General features: G+C 40.5%; 1 protein-coding gene across 1 annotated transcript in view; it reads right to left on the bottom strand.

The window, feature by feature from the left end:
- Positions 1-25,806, bottom strand: part of LDLRAP1 (low density lipoprotein receptor adaptor protein 1) — a 982,852-nt gene extending 957,046 nt beyond the window's left edge. Inside the window, exon 1 of the mRNA XM_044060079.1 lies at positions 25,605-25,806. Within this exon, the coding sequence (XP_043916014.1) occupies positions 25,605-25,686 (82 nt within the window). The 5' untranslated portion in view covers positions 25,687-25,806. The remainder of the gene's footprint in view (positions 1-25,604) is intronic.
- Between the last annotated feature and the right edge of the window lie 270 nt (positions 25,807-26,076).

Genomic DNA, 26,076 nt, shown 5'->3' with positions numbered 1-26,076 from the left:
GTACTCCTTTATCAGACCCATTTGAGGGCTCAGTGTCTGTTATTCTAAAAGTGTATCAATTCTGGTTTAATCACTTGGGCTTTCAGGCCAGTTATTTTACATTAAGAGGGTTCGTGGTCTGCACTCTTGTGGGAGGAGAGGCTGGACTCTGCCCTTCTGAGCTGGGAATTTCTGGTTAAAGGCTTATAGTGCATGCATATCTGAACTGCTTCTTACTGAAGTTGGTGCGCCTTGTTTGCTGTGGCATAGACTGGATTCGGGCCTGCTGGATCTAGCTTTGTGTAACTTGAGCACCAATCCAGACATTCTCTAAAGTATTCAATTGTATTTATTACTGCTTGGTTGTAACTTGATTAAAGTGTAGCTATCATTCTAAGTCTTTTGGATTAAGCACTTGGGCTTCAGACCAGTTGTTTTACATTAGGAAGGTTTGTGGCAAGCACTGCGGTGGCAGGACAGGTAGCTTTCATCCTTCTAAGTTGGGAACTGCTGATTGAGAGCCCATTGTCCAAGTGTATTAGTTCTGGTTTAAGCACTTGGGCTTCAGGCCAGTTCTTTTACATTAAGACGGTTCGTGGTCTGCACTCATGGGAGAAGAGGCTGGACTCTGCCCTTCTGATCTGGGAATTTCTGGTTAAAGGTTTATAGTGCCTGAATATTTGAACTGTATCTTACTGAAATTGGTACACCTTGTTTGCTGTAGCATAGAATAGATCCAGGCCTGCTGAATCTAGCTTTGTTTATATGCTTGTTGTTTGTTTGCTTGTTATTTCCCTGGAACGCTAATTCCACCTAATACGCGGCTTCTCAGCACTTCTGTGGATCACTAGTGATATCTGCATTGCTTACTGTACTTATTTCCTTGTTTCACTTGAAAGAAAGTTACTGTTTGTTGTTTTTGCATTTAGTTACTTGTAACACATTGCACTCAAGTTACCTGGCACTCGCTCACTAAAGCAATTATATAAGTCAGCACTAAAAATTAAAAGCACTACACCCTCACTCCCCACTGGCCCTCGTTTTCAATTAAGGAATTCCCAATATTATTCTAGCATGTCCAAAGGTCAATTGTCAATCTCCTCTCCGGTCCAGCTGGTGAATCTGGGAATCTTGAGGCAATGTTATAACTGCCTCATGTACACAGACAACCCTCTCCTCCTCCCACATAACACAAATACTTGCGAGAGATGCAGCTATTTAGCCAAACTGGAGCCTGAGCTCTCAACTCAGGACTCGCAAGACCAGACAGGAGGAGAAGGCAACTACACACACCACAAAACCAGCCTCACATGCTACCACACCACTGAATCAAACACAAACACACAAAGACATACTCGTTGGCTTGAAGTAAAAATTTACCTAAACAGCAGAGGCCTCCAAAGCAGACACCCAAACAACTGCTACCTCAAGACACCCCACAAGCAACACATAAACCACAAAATCAGTGTGCAAAGCAGTCACAGCCCTTAAGGCCAAATACAACACCAAACATACTTGTCATAGGTTGACTCCATAGTCAGACACACTGACGTCCCACTCACCAGGCTGAACAAGGAGAGGGTCACAGTAAGCTGCCTATCGGGCGCTAGAATCCGCCACATAACACAAGCACTCGGGTCACTCCACAGCAAGTACAAATATGACACAGTCATTGTCCATGCTGGTGTGAACGACCTGAGACGTACCTCCCTGGACTACATGAAAAGAGACAGAGGAGCTCTCTGATTATGTAGCCCAGGCAGGTATGACCCTGACCCTGAGCAGTATCCTTCCTTCACCAAGAATGATCAGCTTTAACAATTGGCTTAATGTCTGGTGTCATTCAAAGGGGATCCAGTGTCTGTCTGCCTGGGATGACATGCTCGACAAGCCACGCTGCTTCGCAAGGGACAGCTTGCACCTGTCACCCCTGGGATTCCGGATATTGGTTAAGGCTCTTGCCACCCCCATAGTGCCTTTTTTTAGGCAAGGCTCAAATTCTAAACCTACCACCCTAGAAAACAAAAATGGGAAGAAACGGAGGGTAATGCTGCTCAATGCCAGAAGTCTAAACCTCAAAATGCACGCACTCGAGGCCCTTCTCAGTATGGAGAACATCAATGTCTGTACTGTAACAGAAACCTGGTTCAAGGCTCCTGAGAGCACCCCGGCACTATTAGGTTTTACCTCCTATCATGCATTCCGACCCCAAAACCCGGACCACACCACAAAAGGAGGGGGTGTATCCATATTCATAAAGGATACCCACACCTCCAGGTTGGTGGCAACGCATGAAGCTTTGGAAACCATCCAGGTGCAACTAACCATAGGCAAAACTGCTCTACAAATTGTAGCATGCTACAGGCCACCCTATCAAACTCAGGAACCCCACACAGCCTTCCTGAAGACACTGGAGGGTATAAATGTATCTCCAAACACCATCATATTGGGCGACTTCAACTACCCGAATATAGACTGGGAACATTACTCAAGCCCTAACTTTCTAGCCAAATGGTTCCTGGAGTTCATAAATTCAAATGCCATGGAACAGCTAGTCACTGTTCCCACGAGAGGAAAAAATATACTAGATCTCATCATCACAAACATGGGGACAAAATGCTCCACACCGGAAGTATATCCCTCATTGGTGAGATCTGATCATAAACTAATCTCACTGGAAATCCACATCCCGCCCCCACCCCAAACAAAAGAGACCACAGTGAAGAACTTCTCTAAAGCAAACTTCACACTACTCAGACTGGTGTGGTATCCTTCAAGGCCCCTGAGCCAGTGGAAACCACAACCCAAGCTGCGGAAGCCCTTACAAATGCCTTCTATGAACACCTCCAGGACTGCATGGATCAGGCAATCCCAAATAAAACCAAGACTCTTTCCACAAAGGGCAAACGTCCAGTCTGGTGGACCCCAGCCATTAAACTTTACAATAAGAGGAGAAAGCTATTACAAAGAACAAAATCCATAAAAGGGAAGTCACCCCTGATCATTATTAGTAAAAAAATACGAGCACTCATAAAATCAACTAAGGCCAATTTTGAGAGAAAAATTGCCATGGATTCAAAGGACAATCATAAGGCCTTTTTCAGCTATGTTAGGAACCTGGGTGGAAACTCCCAGATATGCTCAGAATTAGACCAAAATGATACAAAAATCACTGAACCCACAGACATTGCCAACATACTGGCAGACAGGTTCAGTGCAAACTTCACCCCCCTCTCCCCCCCAAAAGGGGAGATAACTATCCCAGCGGAGTGTAGCCTCCCAGACATCTCAAATGCGTAGGTGAAAGCTGCTCTCTCTAAAGCTAAAAACACAGCATCAATGGGACCGGATGGTGTCCCCGGCTGTGTGCTACACGAGCTAAATGAGGAATTAAACCCGCACATAAGGCAGCTGTTTAATCTCAGCCTTACCACAGGATACGTGCCCAAGGAGTGGTGTACGGCAACTGTGGTCCCACTCCAAAGGCGGTGCCTCTACGGACCCTGGTAATTACCGCCCCATAAGCTTAACAAGTCTAGTCTGCAAAGCTATGGAGAGGATCATAATGGAGCTCATAAACAAAGATATAGGGGACTTGCAGACATTGGACCCGACCCAGTTTGGCTTAGTCAAAGGCAGATCATGCCTTTTGAACTTGGTCGACTTCTTCAAAACAGTCACCAAGGCCATTGATGAGGGAAAGGCAGTCCATACAGCCTACCTTGACCTTGCAAAGGCTTTCGACACAATACCCCACTCGGGTATTGTAGAAAAGCTTACCAGCTTAAATGTAAACCCATATGTCACAAGATGGGTTGCAAACTGGCTTAAGGACAGAACCCACAGGGTTAGAGTTGCTGGCGCTATGTCAGACTCCAAGCCGGTCACAAGTGGTGTCCCACAGGGCTCGGTCCTTGGCCCCCTATTGTTCAGCATCTACTTCTCAGAAGTACAGGCCAACATGGGAGGACTTTGGCTGACAAAGTTTGCAGACGACTGCAAACTGGGCGCCATAGTGGAAAGTGCATCGGACACTGATATCCTTCAGAAGGGACTCACGGAAACAGATAGCTGGTGCCAGAGCCATGGCCTGAAGTTAAACGCCAAAAAATGTATAGTCATACCCTTCGGGAAAAACAAGGTAACCCCAAGCTACCATATAGGTGGCAATCCACTAAGCACAGAAGAGGTTATCAGGGACCTGGGGACCCAGGTTGACAGTGGCCTTTCTTTTGACACTCACGTTGCTGAAGTGGTTAGAAAGACCTTCTACATTGCCCACCTGATCATGAAGGGATTCACATCCACATCTAGTGAGGTCATTGATCCCCTGTACTCTTCACTTATCAGACCAATGATACGAGTACAATGCCCCATTCGGGATGCATCTCACCAGACATCTGCAGCAATTGGAGAGACCCCAAAAGTTCCTCACCAAAAGGATAAAGGGACTCCAAAATCTGTCATATAATGCCAGATTGAAGAAACTCAAGCTCTATTCAGTCGCATACAGTCTGCTCAGAGGCGACATGTGCCTGACATACAAGGCCATGTCCAACCCGGAATTAATGAACATGCTCCACCTCAAAAAAATCCAAATCCACCAAAACCACTAGAGCAAGCGACTTAGCACGGATATAAATAGGACATGCTGGAGGGATAGATTTATCACTCAGAGACTCCCTATGCTGTGGAATAAAATCCCAGTCCATGTGAGGCAGAGAACCTTGCTGGCTCTGTTCAAGAAATCTTGACCTGTGGATGGGAGATCGCAGGTTTACCCCAGGAATCATCTCTGTGTCACTGCTGGACAGAGGCACAACAAACTAATGGGCACAGTATTTTTTCATATAAGGGGTGGCGTAAGCCACAAAACTTTGGGCTAGGCTTACAAATGCCTTAGGGCAGATAGCCTAGTATAAACCTATGAACCTATTATCGAGTACACTGTCCCCTTTGGCATGTACCTTGCCAATCACATGTAGCAGTTGGGGAGACCAGAGGTTCCGGACCAGGAAAATCCAAGGTATCAAACCTAATGCTATACTGATAAGCTAAAAGCTCTGTCCCACTGCTCAGTCTCATACAGACTGCTCAGAGGTGACCTGTGTCTGGCATACAAGGCCCTCTCAACCCTAGCCTTGATGGAGTAGCTGCATATCCGCAAGATAAACTCCACTCAAGCAATCCACATGCAAGGCCTTAACCTGGTCTGTGACATTAATAGAACTTGGTGGGATAGATTTGTGTTCCAAAGACTCCCCCCATCTGTGGAATAGACTCCCTCTCCATGTCAAGCAGAGTACCTCTCTAGCCCTCCAAGAGGAAACTGGAGGAGAAACAGAAAATACACCCCTGGGATCCCACCCGTGTCCTTGCTGGACAGGGGAAATGGGTGCAGACTTTGAGGGAATATGGGAGAAATTCTTGGTTAGGCTTATAAGGGTCTCCAGGCCAATCACCTAGTATCATCCTATGAACCTATGGTCTTATGTATGCTTATACTTCACTACCATAATTCCCAAATTCCTTCAGAAAGCAGCCTGGTTGAACAGCAAAGTCATCAATGCACCTTACTGGCCTCTGCAGATTTGGTTCCCTTTCCTTTGGCCTCATCTAGTATATCCACCTTGGTTTCTAGATAATCTCCCTCACCTGACAGGCAAGGTTCACATGGATATCTCAAAACCACAATTAACAGCATAGTTTCTCCAGTTCCTTTAATAGACCTACTTGGAAACTATAGGAGTAAATGGAAAAGGTTCATTTATTAGGCAGAGCAGAATCAAACAGATCCCTTCTCTGCTCCAATTCATTCTATTCTGAAAATTTTTAGCAAGTTTAATGACTGTGCTAGTCGTCAACAAAGTTCAACTTGCAGTAATCTCCAATCTTTCATGTGGGGTTTTAAAATTCTTCACTGCTTCCTCCAAACCATACAAAGCCTTTTTGAAAGGTGTTCTTCTGCCAAGACCACCTTATAAAGGGGTATTTACATTTGGTACTGCAAGCCTTAAATTCATTCTCTTTGAACCTGCTGCTAAATGTGACCATAAATTTTTGACCTGGAAAACTATATTTTTAGTTGTAAATTACATCTGCTAGAAAAATTTCAGAAATGCAAGCATCTTCTAAGCCTCCATATTTGATTTTTCATAAGGATAGGGTCACATTACGTAGCGATGCTTCTTTCCTTCCTAAAGTGATATTGGAATCGAGCAACAACCAACCCATTAGACTTGCCAGTATTCTTTCCCAAATTTACAAGTAAAGGGAAATGTACGCTGCATTTACTGGATGCTCAGACAATAATAGAATATTTTTACCTACACAGCTCAAAAAGAGATTAGAAAGACAGATCAGCTATTTATTTCCTTTGCGCATAATGAATTGGAAGAATCGGTTAAAAGGTAATTCTAGCTAGCTGGTTAACCGATTCAATTTGTTACAGATAAAAGAAATGCAATTGCCCCTTACCACAACCATAAGGTTTATTCAACCAGATATATTGCAACTTCTGCAGTATTCCAGTATGGAGCTTCTATGGACTGCACCTTGTGTGTGTTGCTGCAACTTTGTAATAAGTGAGAAGGGTATGAGGATTTGACCAACTAGATTTGGTCTTGAGGGGAAGAGCAGCCTTTGGCTCAACCATACTCAGGAATATCCTTCTTAGAGTCCACCCAGGAATTTAGGTAGCTGGGACTCTGTCCCATTTGTTCAGGAATTAATGAAAATTGACATCAGAAAGAAGTTATGTACTTGCCATAATGTTCCACCTGTATTATCCATTTTCATTCTTCAACTCCCCAAATACCATCCCCCACCATTTTTCATAAGTGACTTCTGGAAGAAAGAAAAGTCAAAGCCACCTATGCTCTTTGAACTCCAGTTATGGCATTTTTTAATATAGTCTTCCTGCTGCAAACAAGATCTGAGAGATGTTAAGGGTGGTGTATTATGGGTAGGGAAGGAAGGAGCTCAAAATTTTGTTGGAGGCAAAGAGCTACTTTAATGGCCACATCGAATCGGAGGTTCAGATCCAATCCCATTAGTAGAAGAATGAAAATGGACAGCACAAATGGAACATTTTTTCCCCTGAGGAGATGGAAATTATGACACAACAAGTGAGCCCTGATATCAGCTTGACAGTGGAGGACGAGTTAAGTACAGGTATCCTATGTACAGGAACTACATATTCACTTAATAATTTTTCCATTTACAATTTTAGTAACGTTAGCATTAATAAAACACATTTTGATATTTTAAGTAAGGGGTTTAAATTCATTCCTAACACGAAAGGTGACCTGGTTCAGTCCTTAATAGATATGAAGTTGTTCCTAAGGAAAGTGAATCTTTGTGTCACACTTCCCCCTAAGGTGCTGGATGAAAACCGCCAGGAAAATATACTCATCAGGAGAAGTACTCCCCCCTATCACCCCCAGATTAGAAACCTTGACCTGATATTAGAGAAGAAAATTAGAGAAGAATTTAAATTTGTGGAGAAAGAATATAATATCACAAAAGAAGAACATAATATATTAAATGAGTTAAGGTTCAATAATCAAGTCAGGATTATGAAACCTGACAAAGGGGGAGGGGTGGTTATAATGGAAAACATTATCTATGATGGTAAAATGCATAGTATCTTAGGTGATGGTAACAAATATAGAATAGTTTCTTTAAATGAAGTACAATTAGCCTACCAAAAAATAGATAACATTTTAGACAATTTGCTACTGGAAGGCATAATAGATGTTAAATTACATCAGTTTTTGTATGTACCTAAACCAAGGATACCCATTATTTTTGGGATACCAAAGGTACATAAGAATGTCAGTGACCCACCGTTAAGACCGATAGTCTCAGCGGACGGTTCCAAGACTACCAGCTTGGCCAAATATGTGGATATAACAGCAAAACATATTTGGGCCATGAACAAATATATATTAAAGGATTCTTGGGACCTATTGAGGACATTAAGTCAGATTTATTCTCAGATGATCTCATTTTGTGACAATTGATGTCATTGATTTATTTTCATGTATACCCCACCATGAAGGTATGAGATCATTTGAGGATATGATTTTTCTCGACAAAAAGTTGTCACATTTGGAGAAAAATGCAGTGGTAGCATTGGTGGATGTTGTACTAAAGAATAACTTTATGGTCTTTAATGATGAGTATTACCAGCAAATTAGTGGAGTAGCAATGGGTGCGGCTTGACACCACATATCTAACATTGTGTTAGCAGCTTGGGAGTCCAATTTTGTTCACAACTCAGAATATACTCAATATTGGACCCTTTACAGGCGATTTCTAGATGACAGTTATTTTTTGGATTGGGGGTAGTGAAAAACTATCGGAATTTATGAATTATCTACAGAATACTACTAATTTTTTAAAATTCACGTTTACTACGTCCGTAGATAGGTTACAATATTTGGACGTTGAAATATACAAGAACGTGAATAATAGGGATTTTGAAACCAAGGTTTTTAGGAAAAACACCTTCTGCAATTCCTATTTACATTTCACTAGCGCGCACCCCCCACACTGTAAAAAGAATATTGTCAAGGGACAATTTGTGAGGGGGTGTCGTATGACTAGTAAAGATGATGACTTTATTAAGGAATGCAACACACTGGAGGGAATGTTTTTAGCCAGGGGCTACCCCTATGAATTTGTTTCAAAAACTAGAAAAGAGGTAGAGGAAAATAGATTAGGTAAATATAAACCTATAAAAGGTGTAGAATTAATTGTAAATAATGTCAATTTGCCATCTTTTAATAAGCAGAATAAAACTAATGTAGTCAATGATGGACAGTATAATTCAGCATTAGTGATGGAGTTTAATAATTTGAATATTAAAGTAAGAAAGATTTTCCAGAAAGAATGGAGCAATTTTGTTTCATACACTGACATCTTGAATAACAAGAAAGAGATGCCTAAGGTTGTATACAAAAATGGCAGAAGCATTAAAAATTTGTTGGAAAATAATAAAATAGGTAATAGTAATGAAATTTCTATGAAAATGTCACTATATGATAAAAATAGAAAATATGGAACATATCAATGTGGACACTGTAATCAGTGCCCACACATTAGTAACAAGATGGAAATATTGGTACCAACAAGGGACATTAATATAACTGCCTCTGGATATTTTAACTGTGATACACAGGGAGTGGTGTATTTAGCTACGTGTTTGGAATGTAAGTCATATTATGTGGGGAAGACTGAGAGGGCATTAAAAAAGAGAATTTATGAGCATATTTACGAGATATCTAAGAGAAAAGAAACAAATGCTCTGTTCAAACACACGTTAGATTGTAATAATGCCAAATTCACCTTCTTTGTATTGAAACAGGTCAAAAGAGAAATAAGAGGGGGCCCTTGGGAAGAAAAATTAGAATTTAAGGAGCTCTGGTGGCAAATTTTATTAGATGCTACTAATTTCCCAGGGCTTAATGACCACATTTCCCTAACCTCAGTGTTAAAACTAAGAGCAGCCAAGATTTAGCTTTACTTGTAATTGCTCTTTTAGGTCAGCAGATGGTGTTAGTAGGCCAGGAATGAATTTTTCATGAAACAAAGAATACAAAAGGTTTTAAAAGGTATAAATATTTAGTAGTTTTTATTACATTTGTATTTATTTATTTAATGTGGTTTTAAATAAATTATTGAGTGATCATGAATTTTAAACTAATGAAGAAGGGAGTTTTTTTAAAATCAAATATCGAAGTGTGTTTTAATAGTTGTAAATGGTAACTTCAAATGAGCCTTGTAAACAGATGTTTTTAATGTTAATCATGAATTTAATGAATTTTATTGGTCGGCACAGACCACATGTGAGTATATTAGGTGATTTTAAATTATATTTGTTAGTCTGAAGAAGTCTTGCATGTTTGTGGAAACGCATTGGTGGATGTTAACAGCGTTTACGTTTTGCAGTGATTTGTTTTCTGTGCTTGCAATAAAGTGTGTTGGTCATCGCTGGTGAACTGCTTCCGTGGTTATTGGATTTATACTCAGGAATATCCTTCTTAGAGTCCACCCAGGAATTTAGGTAGCTGGGACTCTGTCCCATTTGTTCAGGAATTAATGAAAATTGACATCAGAAAGAAGTTATGTACTTGCCATAATGTTCCACCTGTATTATCCATTTTCATTCTTCAACTCCCCAAATACCATCCCCCACCATTTTTCATAAGTGACTTCTGGAAGAAAGAAAAGTCAAAGCCACCTATGCTCTTTGAACTCCAGTTATGGCATTTTTTAATATAGTCTTCCTGCTGCAAACAAGATCTGAGAGATGTTAAGGGTGGTGTATTATGGGTAGGGAAGGAAGGAGCTCAAAATTTTGTTGGAGGCAAAGAGCTACTTTAATGGCCACATCGAATCGGAGGTTCAGATCCAATCCCATTAGTAGAAGAATGAAAATGGACAGCACAAATGGAACGTTACGGTAAGTACATAACTTTTTTTTTACCAATGTTCTTGTGACTTGCAGGTACTTTTATATGAAAGCTTCGCTTTGTTACTTTTATGGTAAAATGTTAAAAGTTGGTTAAAACTGCCTTTCATGTAGATAAACTGTTTAACTTTTGGGGTCTGGGTAGGCATTTATTACATTTTTCAGGGGAACTTACATTTTTAGATATTATTTGATTTACATACTATTGCTGCTAAGCTTCCTTGGGACACTAGCAACATTTTCAGCTTGCCCATGGGAAAATGTACTGGTTTAAAAATCAGTTGTACCTTCCTCTAACCACAAAGAAGAAGGAAAAAAAAAAAAAAGCTATTTGAGCAGCCTTTACCACCACATCAGGCTAGTAGTTTGCCTCAATCACAGGTGGGCAACTCCGCTGTAGACAAAGCTGGTTCCTTGGACCATTCTTTTCCTTCGGATCCCTCTGGTGTAATCCCTACAGCCAGCGTATACAAAAGAACAGACATCTTCTACGCCTGTTGGGAGTGTCCTTAGCAGGCAAGGGAGAGACTCGTCGGTCCTGGGGGAAGGAGAAGGGAAAGTGCCTCTTTTTAACCAGAATGCTTTGACCATCTCTAGGGAGGTTTGTTACTGACAATACTGGGTCCGTTTCTTCTGCATTTCCTGCAAAAAAAAAAAAAGCTAACAAACATCATAGGTCTTCACAAGTTTCAGTTAACCTGGACAGGAGTAATTAGACTTAGCTCATGGTGCTGTGCAGGCTCTTGACCCTTCAAAAACGGTTTCTGGTAAAAGAATGAGATTAAAGAGTTTGAACCTTTGGGGGAAATGTGACGGAACAGATGCAGTTTTGTCTCCTCATATTTCCGATTCAGATTCCAAGGAAAGTGTGGTATCCAATAATGTCAGAAAAAGATAATCCTTCACAGGGACTATTTCCAGAATGAATATTTTTTTTCCACTGGAAAAAAACTTGAGGTTTGTTGAGCTTGAATTTCCAGAACCTTCTTGTCCTGCAGTTATTTTTTTCCTTTGTGGATGTTATTGTAGCCTGCAATTTCCCTGACAATCAAGCCTACTGTTAAAGCATATAGAGATTGTATAAAAAGTTAGTTTTCTAGGTTTTTGTACTGCCAATACCAGCCTTGACCAGGCAGCTACTACATACCAGCTGCTAATCATTTTGTTAATACTAATCTCTCCTTCTGACAAGGATGGGAAAGCTTTTGATAAGTTTGCAAGAAAACTGTATTCTGTAACTTTAGTTTTTAGAATTCTCAGTTGTCAGGCCCATATATTGAAGATTATCCTAACTGTGAAAGTATGAGAAATGTTGTGGCATCAGTTTCTTCCTGTGATGAGAAATCCATTTTGTGTAATCTGGTTTCTTGTGTTTCCCCACATCACTACTCATTGTTTGAAAGGTGCATAGGATTCTGTGGATACCACTTGCAGGGCTGCTGTCACTGAACTGTTTTGAGGAAGTTTGCCTGGCTGCACTGTTAGGAACTTCCTGAGGATGTGAAGAATGAAATTCTTAAATTTTCGATTGATGGTGACAGTCTGTTGCAGAAGTTATCAAGAAGTGTGACAAGAGGAAAGCTGACTCAAAGAATCTCTCAGATTTTTCAGCCCTCTTTCTCTTAAGTTTTCCAAGGGACTCTTCACTACCTTATCTAACTTTAACAAGAAATAAGATGCAAAATAAATGGCCCCAGCAAAATACTATTAAGCAAAATGTTTAAAGAGCAATGGTAGGGAAGTTAAACAGGAACCCCCCCCCCAGAACAAGTTCAATAAATTTGAATGATTACATGAGGGGACCTTGCTCCTCTCTCCCACCCTGGCAGTCCCATAATCCTCCCAAAAAGTGAATCTTCATTTCTCTCTTTGGCAGCAGACAGTTTAAGATGGGTTCTGAATGTGATCCGTCAAGGCTATAAAATTGCAGTGGGAGGCTCTCCCTCCTCACCAGGGAATTCCTCCTCATCCACAAAGCTAAACTCTTCTCCCGTTATTTAGCATATGCTGCATTGGGGGATAATAAAAAACTGTTCTACCTGTTGCGATAGGAAAAGGTGGAGTTTATTCAAGAATATATCTGGTGCCAAAGAAAAGATTCTTGGAGACTAGTTCCATTTTGCATTATAATGCAGAGGCAAATGACAAAAGGTATTTAGCGATTCTGTGGGTGGAATAGCAAAAGACAAGGATGATACACAAAGGTAGGCTCAAGACCTCAAGGAAGTGTATAGCCTCTTAGGACATAGTGTTGAGTCTTCCCTCATGTCCCTGTAAAACTAGATACAGTTCCTCACATTTGAGAGAGAAATGTCAAGAAACTGGCCAAGCCTTCATAATTCAGTAGCCTACAATAGATCTCCCAAAGTTTGCTAGAAAATCCATACAGCTAGGGTGGTCTTAGCTACACCCAATACATGCTGTTGATTTACTGTCACTGCTATGGTTAGCATGGGTACATTTATTCTGCAAAATTATTATAGTCAAAATGTGTGGACAGGGGTGCACATTGCCATACTATGGCACTGAAATGGCCCATTATATATTGGCATCCTACGATTATTCCATCCAATGCATATTACTCAGTCTTGACCACGATGCTTTCACAACATTGGAATCTCTGAACTGCACACGCACCCATGCAGAAGGCAACTTCATGTGCCATTTTTGCACTGTGGCTTGAGCAACCCCCCCCCCCATCAAAGTAATAAAGTCCCATTTGTTAAACCCCTCCCCCAGATTATGCTCCTAGCAATGGGTCTCTGAGGTCTACTTATTGGACTGAGACAATAATGGGTTTTTACTAGTACAAAGGGAAGCAGAAAAGTGTTACCACAAAGAAAGCAAAAGAGCCACTACACAGCATATCCTTAAAAAAAAGAAATACGACAGGAAAGGACACTATTGGAGACTGACATCAGACCCGTGTAAGAATAATGCAACAGGTTACTAGTACTTCTAACTTCAGGTATGCAATTATATAGGCCCTGCAAGCTTGTTGCATCTATGACAGCCAAAGATATAGCAAATGATAATTAGGCTTTCCAAGTTTTGCCTTGAAGCAGTGATGCTATTTGGTCCCACAAAACTACAGTTGGGAGATTTGCCCAAGAGTTGCATGTCTTTTGCCCAAGAGTTGCATGTGAAACCTCTTTATAGTCACAAAGGGCCTGAAAAAATCAGCACAGAATCCATTTACTAAAACTGTACCACAATTATCCAGTTGGTTCAAGAAAGTGAGTTCTCAACTTTTCCAATACAGTTAATATCCATTGTTAACAATGAAGAAAACAAAGTTAACCTTTTAGTAGGCTTTGGCAGTGTTCATGCGGAGTTAAGCAACACAGGGTAGCGTTTGCATGCATCAAAAGCTGTTCTACTGCAGTTTTAAGACTAAAATTCCACACAAGGGCAACTTTGTTTTAACCATATTTATTTTTCGTAGAAAATGCTTGTTGGCAGCCTCACTATGGTTAAAAAGTGAAAATAGAACTTCTGCCTAAAGAAGTTTAAGAGTTCAAGGCAAGTTCACAGATTAGGAAGGAAAGATGCTCATTATAAAACCACAACAACCAAAGGAAAAACTGAAGTACCACACACGACAAACCAGCAGCTCCGTAGTAGGAAATATTTATTCAGAATACAAAAAGAAATCTCCAACGCCTCGGCCAATAGCCTTTAACAGAGTAAAATTAACTCATTATTTACAAGTGTCATCTTTCACTGTAAATGGTGAAAAAGACCAAGAGAGGGCAGGCTGAAAGGATGGTGGAAATGGTGCAGGTTACCATTCAATTTGCAAGAACAAAAAAGTGCGTTTTTTTTTTAAAGCTGGATGGGCAGCCTTGTCTTCTTTTGATATCTAAAAGCATCTCCCAAATTTGCTTTACCAAACCCTCTTCTGCTTTCCTACCAGTAGGTGGCCAAACCACTTGAACCCACTCATTACCTGCAACTGGGGGCTAATCTGGGTTCAGCTTTGTCCTCAAATTTTTGTGTAGTCCATGGTGTACACCCTTCTACTAGTCTTGGATTCTTCATCACTTCAACGATTCCTTAGCTGCTCTGTCAAAACTTCTGTCACACCATTGTTTTGTACAGCTTACTTTACACCTTTGGCATTCTATCATTACCCACATCTTGCTCCCATTTGGCTGTAGCTTTCATATCCACAGACTTCCCTTATTATTATCAAAGATACCTGAAGCAATTAATCCATTTCATCATTTTCCATTCTCCCAATTTCCACAGACTGATGCAAGGACTACTAGTCTGCATGCAGTTTCATTCCACCTGCCTTCAGTTTTGCATTACACCCCCCTTAGAGACCATCTGTAGTGCTACTCAACTGAACCAGATTCATACACTCCCACAGGAAACACTGTTGGTACTTGTACCATAAGCATCCATTTACACAGGTTGCCATTACAGTTTCTGGGACTTCAAACAGTCACAGGGCGGCCCAAAAACAGCTTTCTCTAAGTCTATGAAAACTCTAATGGGCTTTTTTCTCATCATCTCAAAGCTTCTCCTCAAGCTCAGTGCAATCAGGTTAGTTGTACTGCTTCCAAAATCTTCAGCTAACTGCCGTTTACACAGATTCAGATTGCACACCATAAACGCAGTGATGAGGTTCTTCCCATCACTATCTGGATAGCTGAAACATGACTAGGAAACTACACATTTCTCAAAACAATGTCATATTCACATGGTGTCAAACAGGGTACACCAGCCTGGGAAATAGAGGTTAGTGCCATACAATACAAGCCAAATAGAACCAAGACGCTCTCCTCCAAACAAAGGAAGCCAATCTGGTAGTCCCCTGCCATAAACAAACAAACTTTACAACAAAAGGAAGAAACTGTTACAGAAAAAAGGAAAACCCCAGAATGAAAAAACTCCCTTACCAGCCTCAGTAAGAAGCTGCGATCCTTCATAAAATCCTCCAAAGCTAGTTACGAAAATAGAATTGTCAAAGATTCCAAAGACAACCACAAGGCATTCTATAACTATGTCGAGAATCCAAATGGCAATGCTCAGATCTGCTCTGAGCTACAACAGAATGGCATTAAAAATACTGATCCCAAGGATATTGCCAATATCCTGGCAGATCGATTCAGTACCAACTTCACCCACCCCCTAAATGGCCCATCTCAATAACGGAAGATTGCCAAATTCCAGCAATAAAGGCCACACAGGTAAAAGACGCACTCTCCAAAGCTAAGAATACAGCATCCATGGGACCAGATGACATCCCAGGCTGTGTACATGAACTGGCACCTCACCCAAGCCTCACCTCAGGCTTCATGCCCGCTCAGTGGCGCACAGCTACAGTTATCCACTCCACAAGGGGGGATCCACCTTGGATCCCGGGAACTACCACCCCATCAGTCTGATGGGCCTGATCTGCAAGGCCATGGAACTTATAAACAAAGACATTGGCAACCTTAAAACACTGACCCCCACCCAGTTTGGGTTTGTGAAGGGCCAATCTTGTCTCCTGAACCTGATTGACTTCTTCGAATCATTCTCCAGAGCCATGGACAAGGGTAAGAGTCCACACAGCCTATCTGGACCTCACCAAGGCCTTAGACACCATCCCCCACTCTGGAATCATAGATAAAGGCTTACTAAGCTGGGCATTAATCCCTACATCACTCGATGGGTTGCCAACTGGCTTACTGACAGAACCCACACTGTAAAAGTAGCAGATTACAAATCCAGCTCCAGACAAGTGGAGTACCTCAGGGTTCAGTCCTGGGACCTCTCGTTTGGCATCTACTTCTCTGAAGTAGTCCAACACTAAGGGACTCTGGCTAACAAAGTTCGCAGAGGACTGCAAACTGGGAGCCATTACTGAATCCCCAAATGATGTTGATACTCTACAAAAGGGCCTTAAAGAAAGAGATGCTTGGTGCCACAGCTATGGGCTCAAGCTCAATGCCAAGAAATGTATAGTTATTCCCTTTGGGGAAAAAACATGTACCCATGAATTACCATATAGGTGGCAGTACACTAAACACCAAATGTGTGATGAGACTTGAGGACACAGGTGGACAGTGGTCTCACCTTCAATAACCACATCGCCACAACAGTCAGGAAATTCTTCTGTGTGGCACACCTCATCACCAAGGGCTTTTCATCCAGAAAAAAAAGGAGGTCATTGTCCCACTGCACTCATCCCTCATTAGACCCATTATAGAATACAATGGCCCCATTTGGTATGTACCTCTCAACACATCTGCAACAACTGGAAAGGCCACAGAAATGCCTCACTAAAAAAATCACAGGCCTAAAGCAGATGCCCTATACTAACTGCCTTAAAAGAACTCCAGCTATCCTCTGTCGCATATAGTCTACTCAGAGGCGATATCTGCTTAATATAAAAGGCCATATCAAACCCAGTGCTGTTGGACATGCTACACTTAAATAAATCCCAGTCTCTCAGAGCCACACGCTCCAGGGATCTAAACCTTATCACAACAAACAAAACATGCGGGAGGGATAGGTTCCCGACCCAGAGACTCCCCAGACTCTGGAATAGACGCCAGACATGTCAAGCAGAGCACCTCTTTGGCCCACTTCAAAAGGAACATTGATGACTGGATGGGAGAAGGGAAATTGATCAAGTCAGTCACCCTGCTAGACAGGGGTCCAGGGAAGTAAATAGTGTGGGAAGAAATAGCCAGGGAATTGTTATGGCTAGGCTTGTATAGGCCCTGGGGTCAGTAGCTAAGTACCAACCTATGAACGTACATCTCAGTCCCACTACACAAGCAGCAAGAAGCACTGTGCCCTGATGGAATCATGTCAGTCGAAAGTAGTTTCAGTGACCGTAAAGGGTCTGAAAAGTTCTCACTGAAACCACCTTCAGTGAACAAGAAAAAAAATGTTGGAGACAAGCCTCCCCGCACCCCCCCCCCCACCAAACAATGCCAACTAAGAGGTCACAACAGTGAAAAAGAGGTAAACACCACTAGTTTTGCTGAACAGCATACAAACATTTTACGATCGGCAAAACTAAATTTGCAAATTTGACAAGTTCACTACCCAAATACTTGAAGTCTAGATTATAACACACACACACAATCCCAAAGTGTGCTTCAGCACACACACACACAATCCCAAAGTGTGCTTCAGCAGACAATCTTCAGCTGTGGAAAAATGGCAGTAAAAACAGTCAACCATCAATTCACAAATGCTTCACCTACCCTCTGTCACAGCAAGGCAGAAGTCCAAGAAAGAATATGATGCAGCTGTCCACATCTTTTCAGCTTGGAAATTCTCGTTACTCATGATTAAAGGAATCCTTCTCACTTCCATATTTGCACTGGCTTTTCTTCTCTCTCTCCTGGGTACTGTCACTTCATTCAAGCCTCAGCTCTATGAGAGTGGCACAGCAGGTAGTGCACCCGACGCAGGCTGCTATTTGTACACCAGGTAGATATTACCAACACTGCAGTCAGTATAAGAAGGTGCTGCAAACTTTAACACTGCATCCAAAAAGGATGACACACTAAGTCCCATCTGCTTAAGTTGATGGTAGCTTAGATGGACTCAAATGATCCCACGGAACTTAACTAAAAGGTGGTTTCAGTTTACAGCTGAAGTGCAAATGCAGCACAATAGCCAAATCAACATGTTTTAAATAGGGAGAGGAAAATGGAGTAAACAAGAAAAGACAGAACATAAAAACTTCAGCATGCCCCAATCTCCATTTAGTGCTAGTCTACAAAAAAAAAATCACATTACTGGTACAACTATTTTCAAAAGCTTCTGCACCATTTCAAAGTACAGTGGGTTATCTCAAGCCACTGATCAGTGTGCAAAGGGGAGGTTCACTAAATAAAAGTGTGAAACCATATGAAGACTGGCACCACCATTTCAGAAGTCACAGCTCTCTTACAGAAAGTGTAGACTGCAAGGAGAGTGCAGGAGGAAGAGGTACCTCAGGTGGCAAAAGTACCTTGGGGACCTCCCGAAAGGGATTAGGAGTCGGATCGATATGACTGGTGCAGCAGAAGTGCTACAGGTGCTTTACTTTGTGACAATGAAAGGAAAACAAAAAGGCAAGACTCTTAAATGATCATGTCATGCTATGTTCCTATTCTCACCTTAGTCACAAGCTTCGGGCAGCAACTAGAGAGAGATCATAAGTAGCAGAAGCAATGTTTTTCAGAGAGGATCTGGGCTCACTCTGGCACAGTACAAAGTTTAACAATCTGCAAGGACCTTAGTACAGCTGCTGCTCCTGACAGGGTCAGTACAGGTGGTTTGGGCGCTTCCCAAAAGGAGGTAGTGTAGCCATGAACCAGTGAAAACAGAATCAGACAGATCCAAGGAAATTAGGCTTAAACACACCTTTTACTTGAGCTACAGATTGTCTGGTACAACCTGCTCAACTTATTACCACCACAGCCCTCATCAGGGAAAGCAGTTTAGAAAAATGGATGGTAGCCCTCATCAGGGAAAGCAGTTTAGAAAAATGGATGGTGAAATTAAGACACACACAAAAAAGAAGTAGTAGTGTATAATTCACAAAACAAAGTAGATCACACAGCATGTGCAAGAAGGCAATACATGTAAAAATGTATTACAAAGACAGTAGGATGGCCTAGTGGTCATCCTGTTAGATGCTAGCTATGTGCGAGTCACAGATGGAAGGAAAGATCATTGGAAAGACCCATTTTGCAGCCCAAGTTACAACTGTTCAAGATGGGAAAGAGAAGGTAATAATCCTGAAAGTAGTACTTCAGATGCACATGCTGTCAACACTGGTGTTCAAAGTGTCTAGTGGCACACAGCACAAATTCTGTCAGAACAGCTGCAAGCCGAAAACATTGTCAGGCAAGAATATGCCTGTGTAATTTGCACCTACATAACAGTTTGTAAAATGATTTGGGCAAGAAAGAAAGAAATGAAAGTCCAGTTTCCAGATAGGACCAGTCACTTCTTCAAATCAGAATGCATATCTTCATTAGTTATGCACATGCTCACTGTTTGATATCTAAAGGCCCAAATGGAAACAGCCTGCTCTGCAGCACAGAAGTTTGGCCTAAACTTATCCCCAAGTAACTCCTGTTCTACCAACTGGAGATGTGTTGGAAAAACAGATACGGAGCGAAGGCAGTTTGTTAGAATTCTCTCACCAGGATGGACAGAGTTCCACTGCAAGAGCAGTGCCCGAAAGGAGGATTGAGATTTCAGCACTTGCAATAAGAACTCCTAGAAGCGGACAAATGCTATTATCAAAAATATTCGGGTTACTTGCTAGATATAATTCTGGACAAATGTGCCTATTAAATATGAAATGAATGTAATATAACCAGACTTTCTTGCATCTTCTCCCTTCTCTTAGTATAGGTGTAACCTTTACTTGACGATGTAGTCTCGGAACGAGATTGTTGTCCGTTTTCTTTAGATAGGTATTTGTATTGTTTATGATTTTGGAGAAAGAAAAAAAAAAAAGAACTCCTAGAAGCACAAGCCCACTGAGTAGTTTGCAGTCACTGTAGACTGAATAACAGTTGTGGAGAAACATACCATACAGAAGGTCATGCAAAGCAGGAAAGTGAACCACTTCTGTCAAAGACTGTGGCTGCTAGAAGCATACAAAACAGGGAAACCCTACTTGACAACCATGAACCCCAGCTGTCAACCTTCCTTTACCCTCACCCTAGAAAGGAAGAAGAGTCTGCAGGAATGAAGGGGCAATATGGAATGATATTCAAACTGGAAAGTATGGCTCAATGGTAGGGAAGGCAATTAAAAAGCATCAAAATAAGTGCAAACATCTCAGGACGAAGACTGGCTACAGTAGTATACTGCAGTTATGTAAGCAGTAGTGAAAGATTAAAAAGAAATATCCATCTCTCTTCACAAAGTGCTAAAGTTAATCAGAACATAAAGACAAAATGCAACACATTCCTTTTTACACTAATCAATACAAGGAGTGGAGCTAGTTTCAGAATCAATACTAGAAGGATACCACATACACACCTTAATACTACAACCAAAGTTCAGCCTACAGAGGAGCAAGCCAGTCACTCGTGTGTGAAAACTGCCTTTTCCACCATAAAGAGATCCCTCCCACCCCATGTGGGCATCTTAAACCAGGGAACCAGTTTGTAATAGCGGTCTGTATACCTTGATATATATATTAGTATTTTACAAACCAAATCTAACTGCACATTTACACCTCTCAAGTAAAATGGTGCTAGTGTTAATAGCAACAGACCATGTAAAACAAACTAAAACAAGGAGCACATGATCTAGACTGCAAAATAAACACAGAGTTGGAAAGCTTTAAAACCTTTCAGGAATTATTTACTTCACTTATTATATATGTTACTTCAAAATAACCCAAGTCTCCCAAGAATGCCCAATAAGGTACAAACCTATGCATGGACAGAACCAATGTGGAGGACCAACACCACATCAGGGTACACAATACTACAGAAAAAAAGCACGGACAAATTTTACAGTACCTTACAAGGTTAGCAGCAGCTTCCCCCTTCACAATAAAACATTTAGTTAAGAGTATAAATACTGAATTAAAGTCAGACAGGTCAGAGAACATATTCAGCTAAAACAAGCTCCAAAGAGAGAGGAGAGTGCATGTAATGATTTCATAATCAAAACCGATCTCCTCCCAAGCAACATCTGTTGTGGGACATACGTAATCTCTAAACACAAGTGAACTAAAAGGCCCAAGAAGTGAAAAATTACCAGTAAGGATTCCATCTATTATGACTAAGCGCTCATCACAGGTTTTCATTTAAAATCTCCTAGGGTGTTACATACAGATGAAATTCCAACAGGCAAAATAGTCTCCAAAAACCTACATGGAGTAAGTGAACACTAACAGCACTAAAGCAATATGGATAGACAGTGCAGATATGCTACACTTCACAAACCAAAATGTATCCGTGCTTTTTTTCTGATTATACCAATACTCAGAGAAACTTATTCCCAGAAAAAAAAAAACACAATAAACTGCAAATGCAGCACAGCAAAAACCTCAGAAGTTATCCAAACTAAAACCACACAGAACAAAACAGACTACTATAGAACCACAAATCTCATCTGCAATAAACAGTTTTTTTTTTTTTTTTTTAATATATAAAACTATCTGCACAGCAGGGCATCTCTGCAAGACCAGGGAAAAGTAAATGAAAACATGCAAAAGTTCACTACTAATAACTCGCATTAACTAGTTTCCTCTTTACGAGTGCACAAGACATCGCCAAAGTTTTGTCAAACACATTCTGTGACCTTATCTAAGCAGTTTCAGAAAACTGGCATACATACCAGATATTAGACGTAGCAATTCCATGGTCCAAGATGGGACATATTCAGCTTCAAAAATGTATACCCAAAAACTGAAAGTGAAATTACAGTGACTTACACATCTAAAAGAGGTTAATGGGTAGCATGTTGGGTTATGGGAGCATAACAAAATACTGAAAAAAACACTGCAAGCACACTAGATTCATGCTTGCAAACCTCATATTTTAGGACAGAAGTAATAATAAGTCCTTGCATGTCTCAAAACCTGACAATTATCAGGTATTCAGGTGCTTGTCAAAGCAATAAAAGCAATGGATAAGAGGCCAGCTAAACTTCACTAAAACTACATAGAAAAGAAAGAACTTAAACTACAGATTCTACAGAAGTGATCTAAGAGCTTTGGTATATAGTTACCTTACAGAAACTCTGGGCAGTTCAATACCCACCTTAAACTACATATCCCTTTGCAACTGTAGGGAAAGTTAGACATACACCTAAAAAAAATGTACAAATACAAAGCAATTACCTTTGTATTATGCACACATCTATCAGTTTTTAACAGAGTCAGTCCCACTAGGCTAGTAGCTTCTTTTCAGGGGAAACCAGAAGTGGTATTACACTACTAAGGGAGGTTTGACCAGGGCATCAGGGAAATTCTACTCTTCTGCCATGGTTCTATTACATCCACCTTAGCAAAGACCAACTCGGGCAGATGAGGCCCTGGTTTAACATCTCATATGAAGGATGACAATCCGCAGTTCAGCACCCCCCCACACACACACACACACACACACACACACACACACACACACACACACACACACACACACACTGCAGTATCAGCAATCGATCCACTTTGTGTGGGAAAAGAACTCACAAACCTTCTGCACCAAAGTAGAATACTATACCTGTTGTGCCACTGAAGCACACAAGCCAAGACACAGAGTGAACATCTTCAAAGTACCTAATTATACTTTGTTTTGCATTTAATGACATGAAGGGGTATATTAAGACTAAACTTTCCCTACATGTTTGTTTTAAAACATACAATTCATGTACCTAAAAAGGGCAAACTGCTATTGGCAAAGACATCCTATAACCTCAACTGGAGTACACCTTGCCGCTGATTGCTTAGACATCAGAATGATCTTTCCATAAGAGAGATCACTACTTAAATCTACTAGTCACAAGCTAAGCACCAAATAATATTCCTATACAGCATACAAACAAGCTTCCTAAAGAACAGCACACTGACTTCCATATAGGCATCCTAACACACAGCACCATGTGCAAGAGGGAGGGCATATCATTACAGAACAGCTACAGGAATGCACAACACCACTATTACTCAAGCCTGCTCTAAACATAGCCAGAGCAGTCCATGCTTTGTCAATTCTTACTCCATTACTGGTAACAGCTCAAAAATACCCAAAATAGAAAAATCTAACAAGTCAGCCTGCAGATGCTGACAAAATATTTACTGTCACCCAATGTCTTATTCCTTTTTGATCTAAAACCCCCTCTTAACTGTACTTCACTTCTTAAACCTGAATTCTGTCATAATTTGCCTTTGACTTCAACTCCCTTTACACTCTAAGCCTTCAAAACCTTTACTCTTTGCTGAACAGAGATTGGTATAATTGAACATACACTTAAAAGCTACAAAATGTCTTGTCCGGCATCACAAGTACTCATAATATATGCATGGATACTTTGGAAGATGTTTTCCAAACACTACTGTTATTCTGTACTGCTCACTATGACAACTGTCTTTTTAACCATCTTGCTATCTCACTGTACCTATGCCTTGCTGCTTTTACACATGTGACTGAAATGGGTACCTTGGGCTCAGTCCACCATCCAGTTAAAACACAAACAAAATAAAGCAACAAACAAATGAGCCAGTTCTCACAGCAGGGTGCAAAGCCATTCATTATCCATGCCAAGCATCAACATTTCTTGGCACTGCAAAGAAAAACCTGTAACTAGCAACTAGCTACAAAACAATAAAACTGAAATATGACTTATGCCTGTGTTGCAAACCCCATTTGTTGTGTACAAAGTTTAATTTGGACCTTAACAGTTTTCACTTTGTTGTAATCTCTCTCCAAAGAGAGGATGCAAAAAAACAAAGATGCATTCAAGTTATGGTGACAAAACAGTTGAGAATTTACATCAACTGATCCTTTATATCCATGCCATTTTTCCACTCTACACAATTTTGCAGAAAGTAATTCATGTTGGTCTAACTTTATCACATGTGCAAAAAGATATCTTGACACTAAACAGAAATACTATTTATACCAATGCTTCAGCTTGTAAAATTTAATTAACAGTAACCTAATGGGACCAACACACTCAGAGTGTAAGGTAAAGTAAGTAAGTAAATAAATAAGTAAGTAAATAAAGTAAATAAATAAATAAGTAAGTAAATAAATAAGTAAATAAATAAATAAGTAAATAAATAAATACACTTGATAAAACTTTCACCCTCAAACATACACATTTCTGTACTCCACTTCAACACTTCTCATTTAAAAGATTCCATTTACCGATCAACCAGTATTTTTAAATTTGCAAATGGACAAATTAAACCGGTCACAGCCAATATTACTTGACTAAGAAATGCATCACACAACATGCTTTTTAGAATACTATATGCAGAAGTCATTGTTTAACCATAAACACCACATTAAAACAAGATCCCATTTTAGCATTGTATTACCTAAATGTTCTCTAGGAATAATTACCAGACCTGAAAAATAGAGAGAGATTACATATTTTTTGTTAATTCAACTGTCTACTTGAACAGAAGTATGCCAGAGCACAACAATTAACCATATATTTATTTAAGAGTCAAATGGAACAGCTAAGGAAAGGTGATGTACAACCCCACTGAACAGACTAATTGCAAAGATCAGGTTCTTCATTGAAAGACTACACGAGGGACACACAAGTTGAACAAAAGCAGAACCAAACCACACAACAAATACAGATAAGAACCAGGAAGGCATTCTAAAGTTTAGAGTTAAAAAGGTTTTGAACCTGCAATGTGTCCGTCTCTGTCTGTGCTCTGGCCAACCCAGAAAGAGATCAGTACTGTTACCAAGCTAGCAGCTCTAAATGAGACGAGCTTGGCAAAAAGACTGACAACAGTGAGTCTGCAATACGGAAAAATAGTAAGCTCCACCACCTCAGAGGCTCAGAAGTGTCGCCCAGCAAATAAAGAACCTGCTGAGAGACTTACTCAATGTGAAGGAAATATGCCAACTGCATTATACTCTACAATAAACTCGCCTGTCCCAAGACAAAGTAAATCACGACGCAAGTTGTTTGCAAGAAAAAGATTCTGTATCAGAATTTTCTAATGACAGCAATTAGAAAGTAATTTTATTAATTAACAAATATGCAGTGTTGTGGCCAAGTATGACTGATGACCATCCATAAAGGTGGTGTACCCGGGAAGAGACAAAGGACATCTCACTCCAAGAAAAGTTGGTACTTAGAGGTGAACCATTCATACGTGGAAGACAATCCCAACAATTAAAAACACGGTGGGGAAACAATTTTCAGCAGATGGAGCTCATAATACATAAACTCCGAAGAAATGGAGTACACGCATACGTGCAACTTAACCACACTAGCATGCAGAAAACTAATAGTATATGCTGTTAAACATTCCAAACGCTGTACAGTGAAGGGAGATCATAGTACGTACTAACTTGAAATGAGCTCTTCAAAGTTTATATACTTCAAACTACGTCCACAGGTGGTCTACGATAATTACAACTTAAGCAACAGAAGAGACACTTAAGACTACCCAAGTGAATTAAAAGTCAAATTAAGCAATATTACTTACTTTTATGTTTACTGCTCCAGGACTGCTTGGCAAAGCTGGGACTGCGAATAATAGCACGACCAGCTGATTTCAGAGTATCCATCGTGCCAATCACCCAGCTGAAACACCACACCAATTCTGTAGAACTTTACCCCAAACAATACTACCGCCCGCGTCGAGGAATTTCCACGTCTATCAGTATAAGTGGGCGGTTACTTTTATGTAAATAACCGTCACCATAACCCGCTGTCACCCGCCTCTACCGTGGCTTCTTTAACAGTTTACGTAACTGGGTTGGAAAGTTTTTTTATTATGTAGAAAGTAAAACTTGTTTGGTACGTGGTACTTAAACATGGTATATTTTAATTATTTTATACATTTTGTAATATTAAGCTCTGTTATTTTTTTAAATGTATGTACTTTTCTGTACTTTGTTTTATTTTTCTTTTTGGCTCACCATACTCTAAGCAGTAACAAACTTTGAAGTTTCAGT

Source organism: Protopterus annectens, chromosome 1.part2 (genome assembly GCF_019279795.1).
Source record: "Protopterus annectens isolate FY-2018-M chromosome 1.part2, PAN1.0, whole genome shotgun sequence".
Taxonomy (NCBI): Eukaryota; Metazoa; Chordata; order Ceratodontiformes; family Protopteridae; genus Protopterus; species Protopterus annectens.
This window is presented reverse-complemented; position numbering and strand designations above follow the sequence as displayed.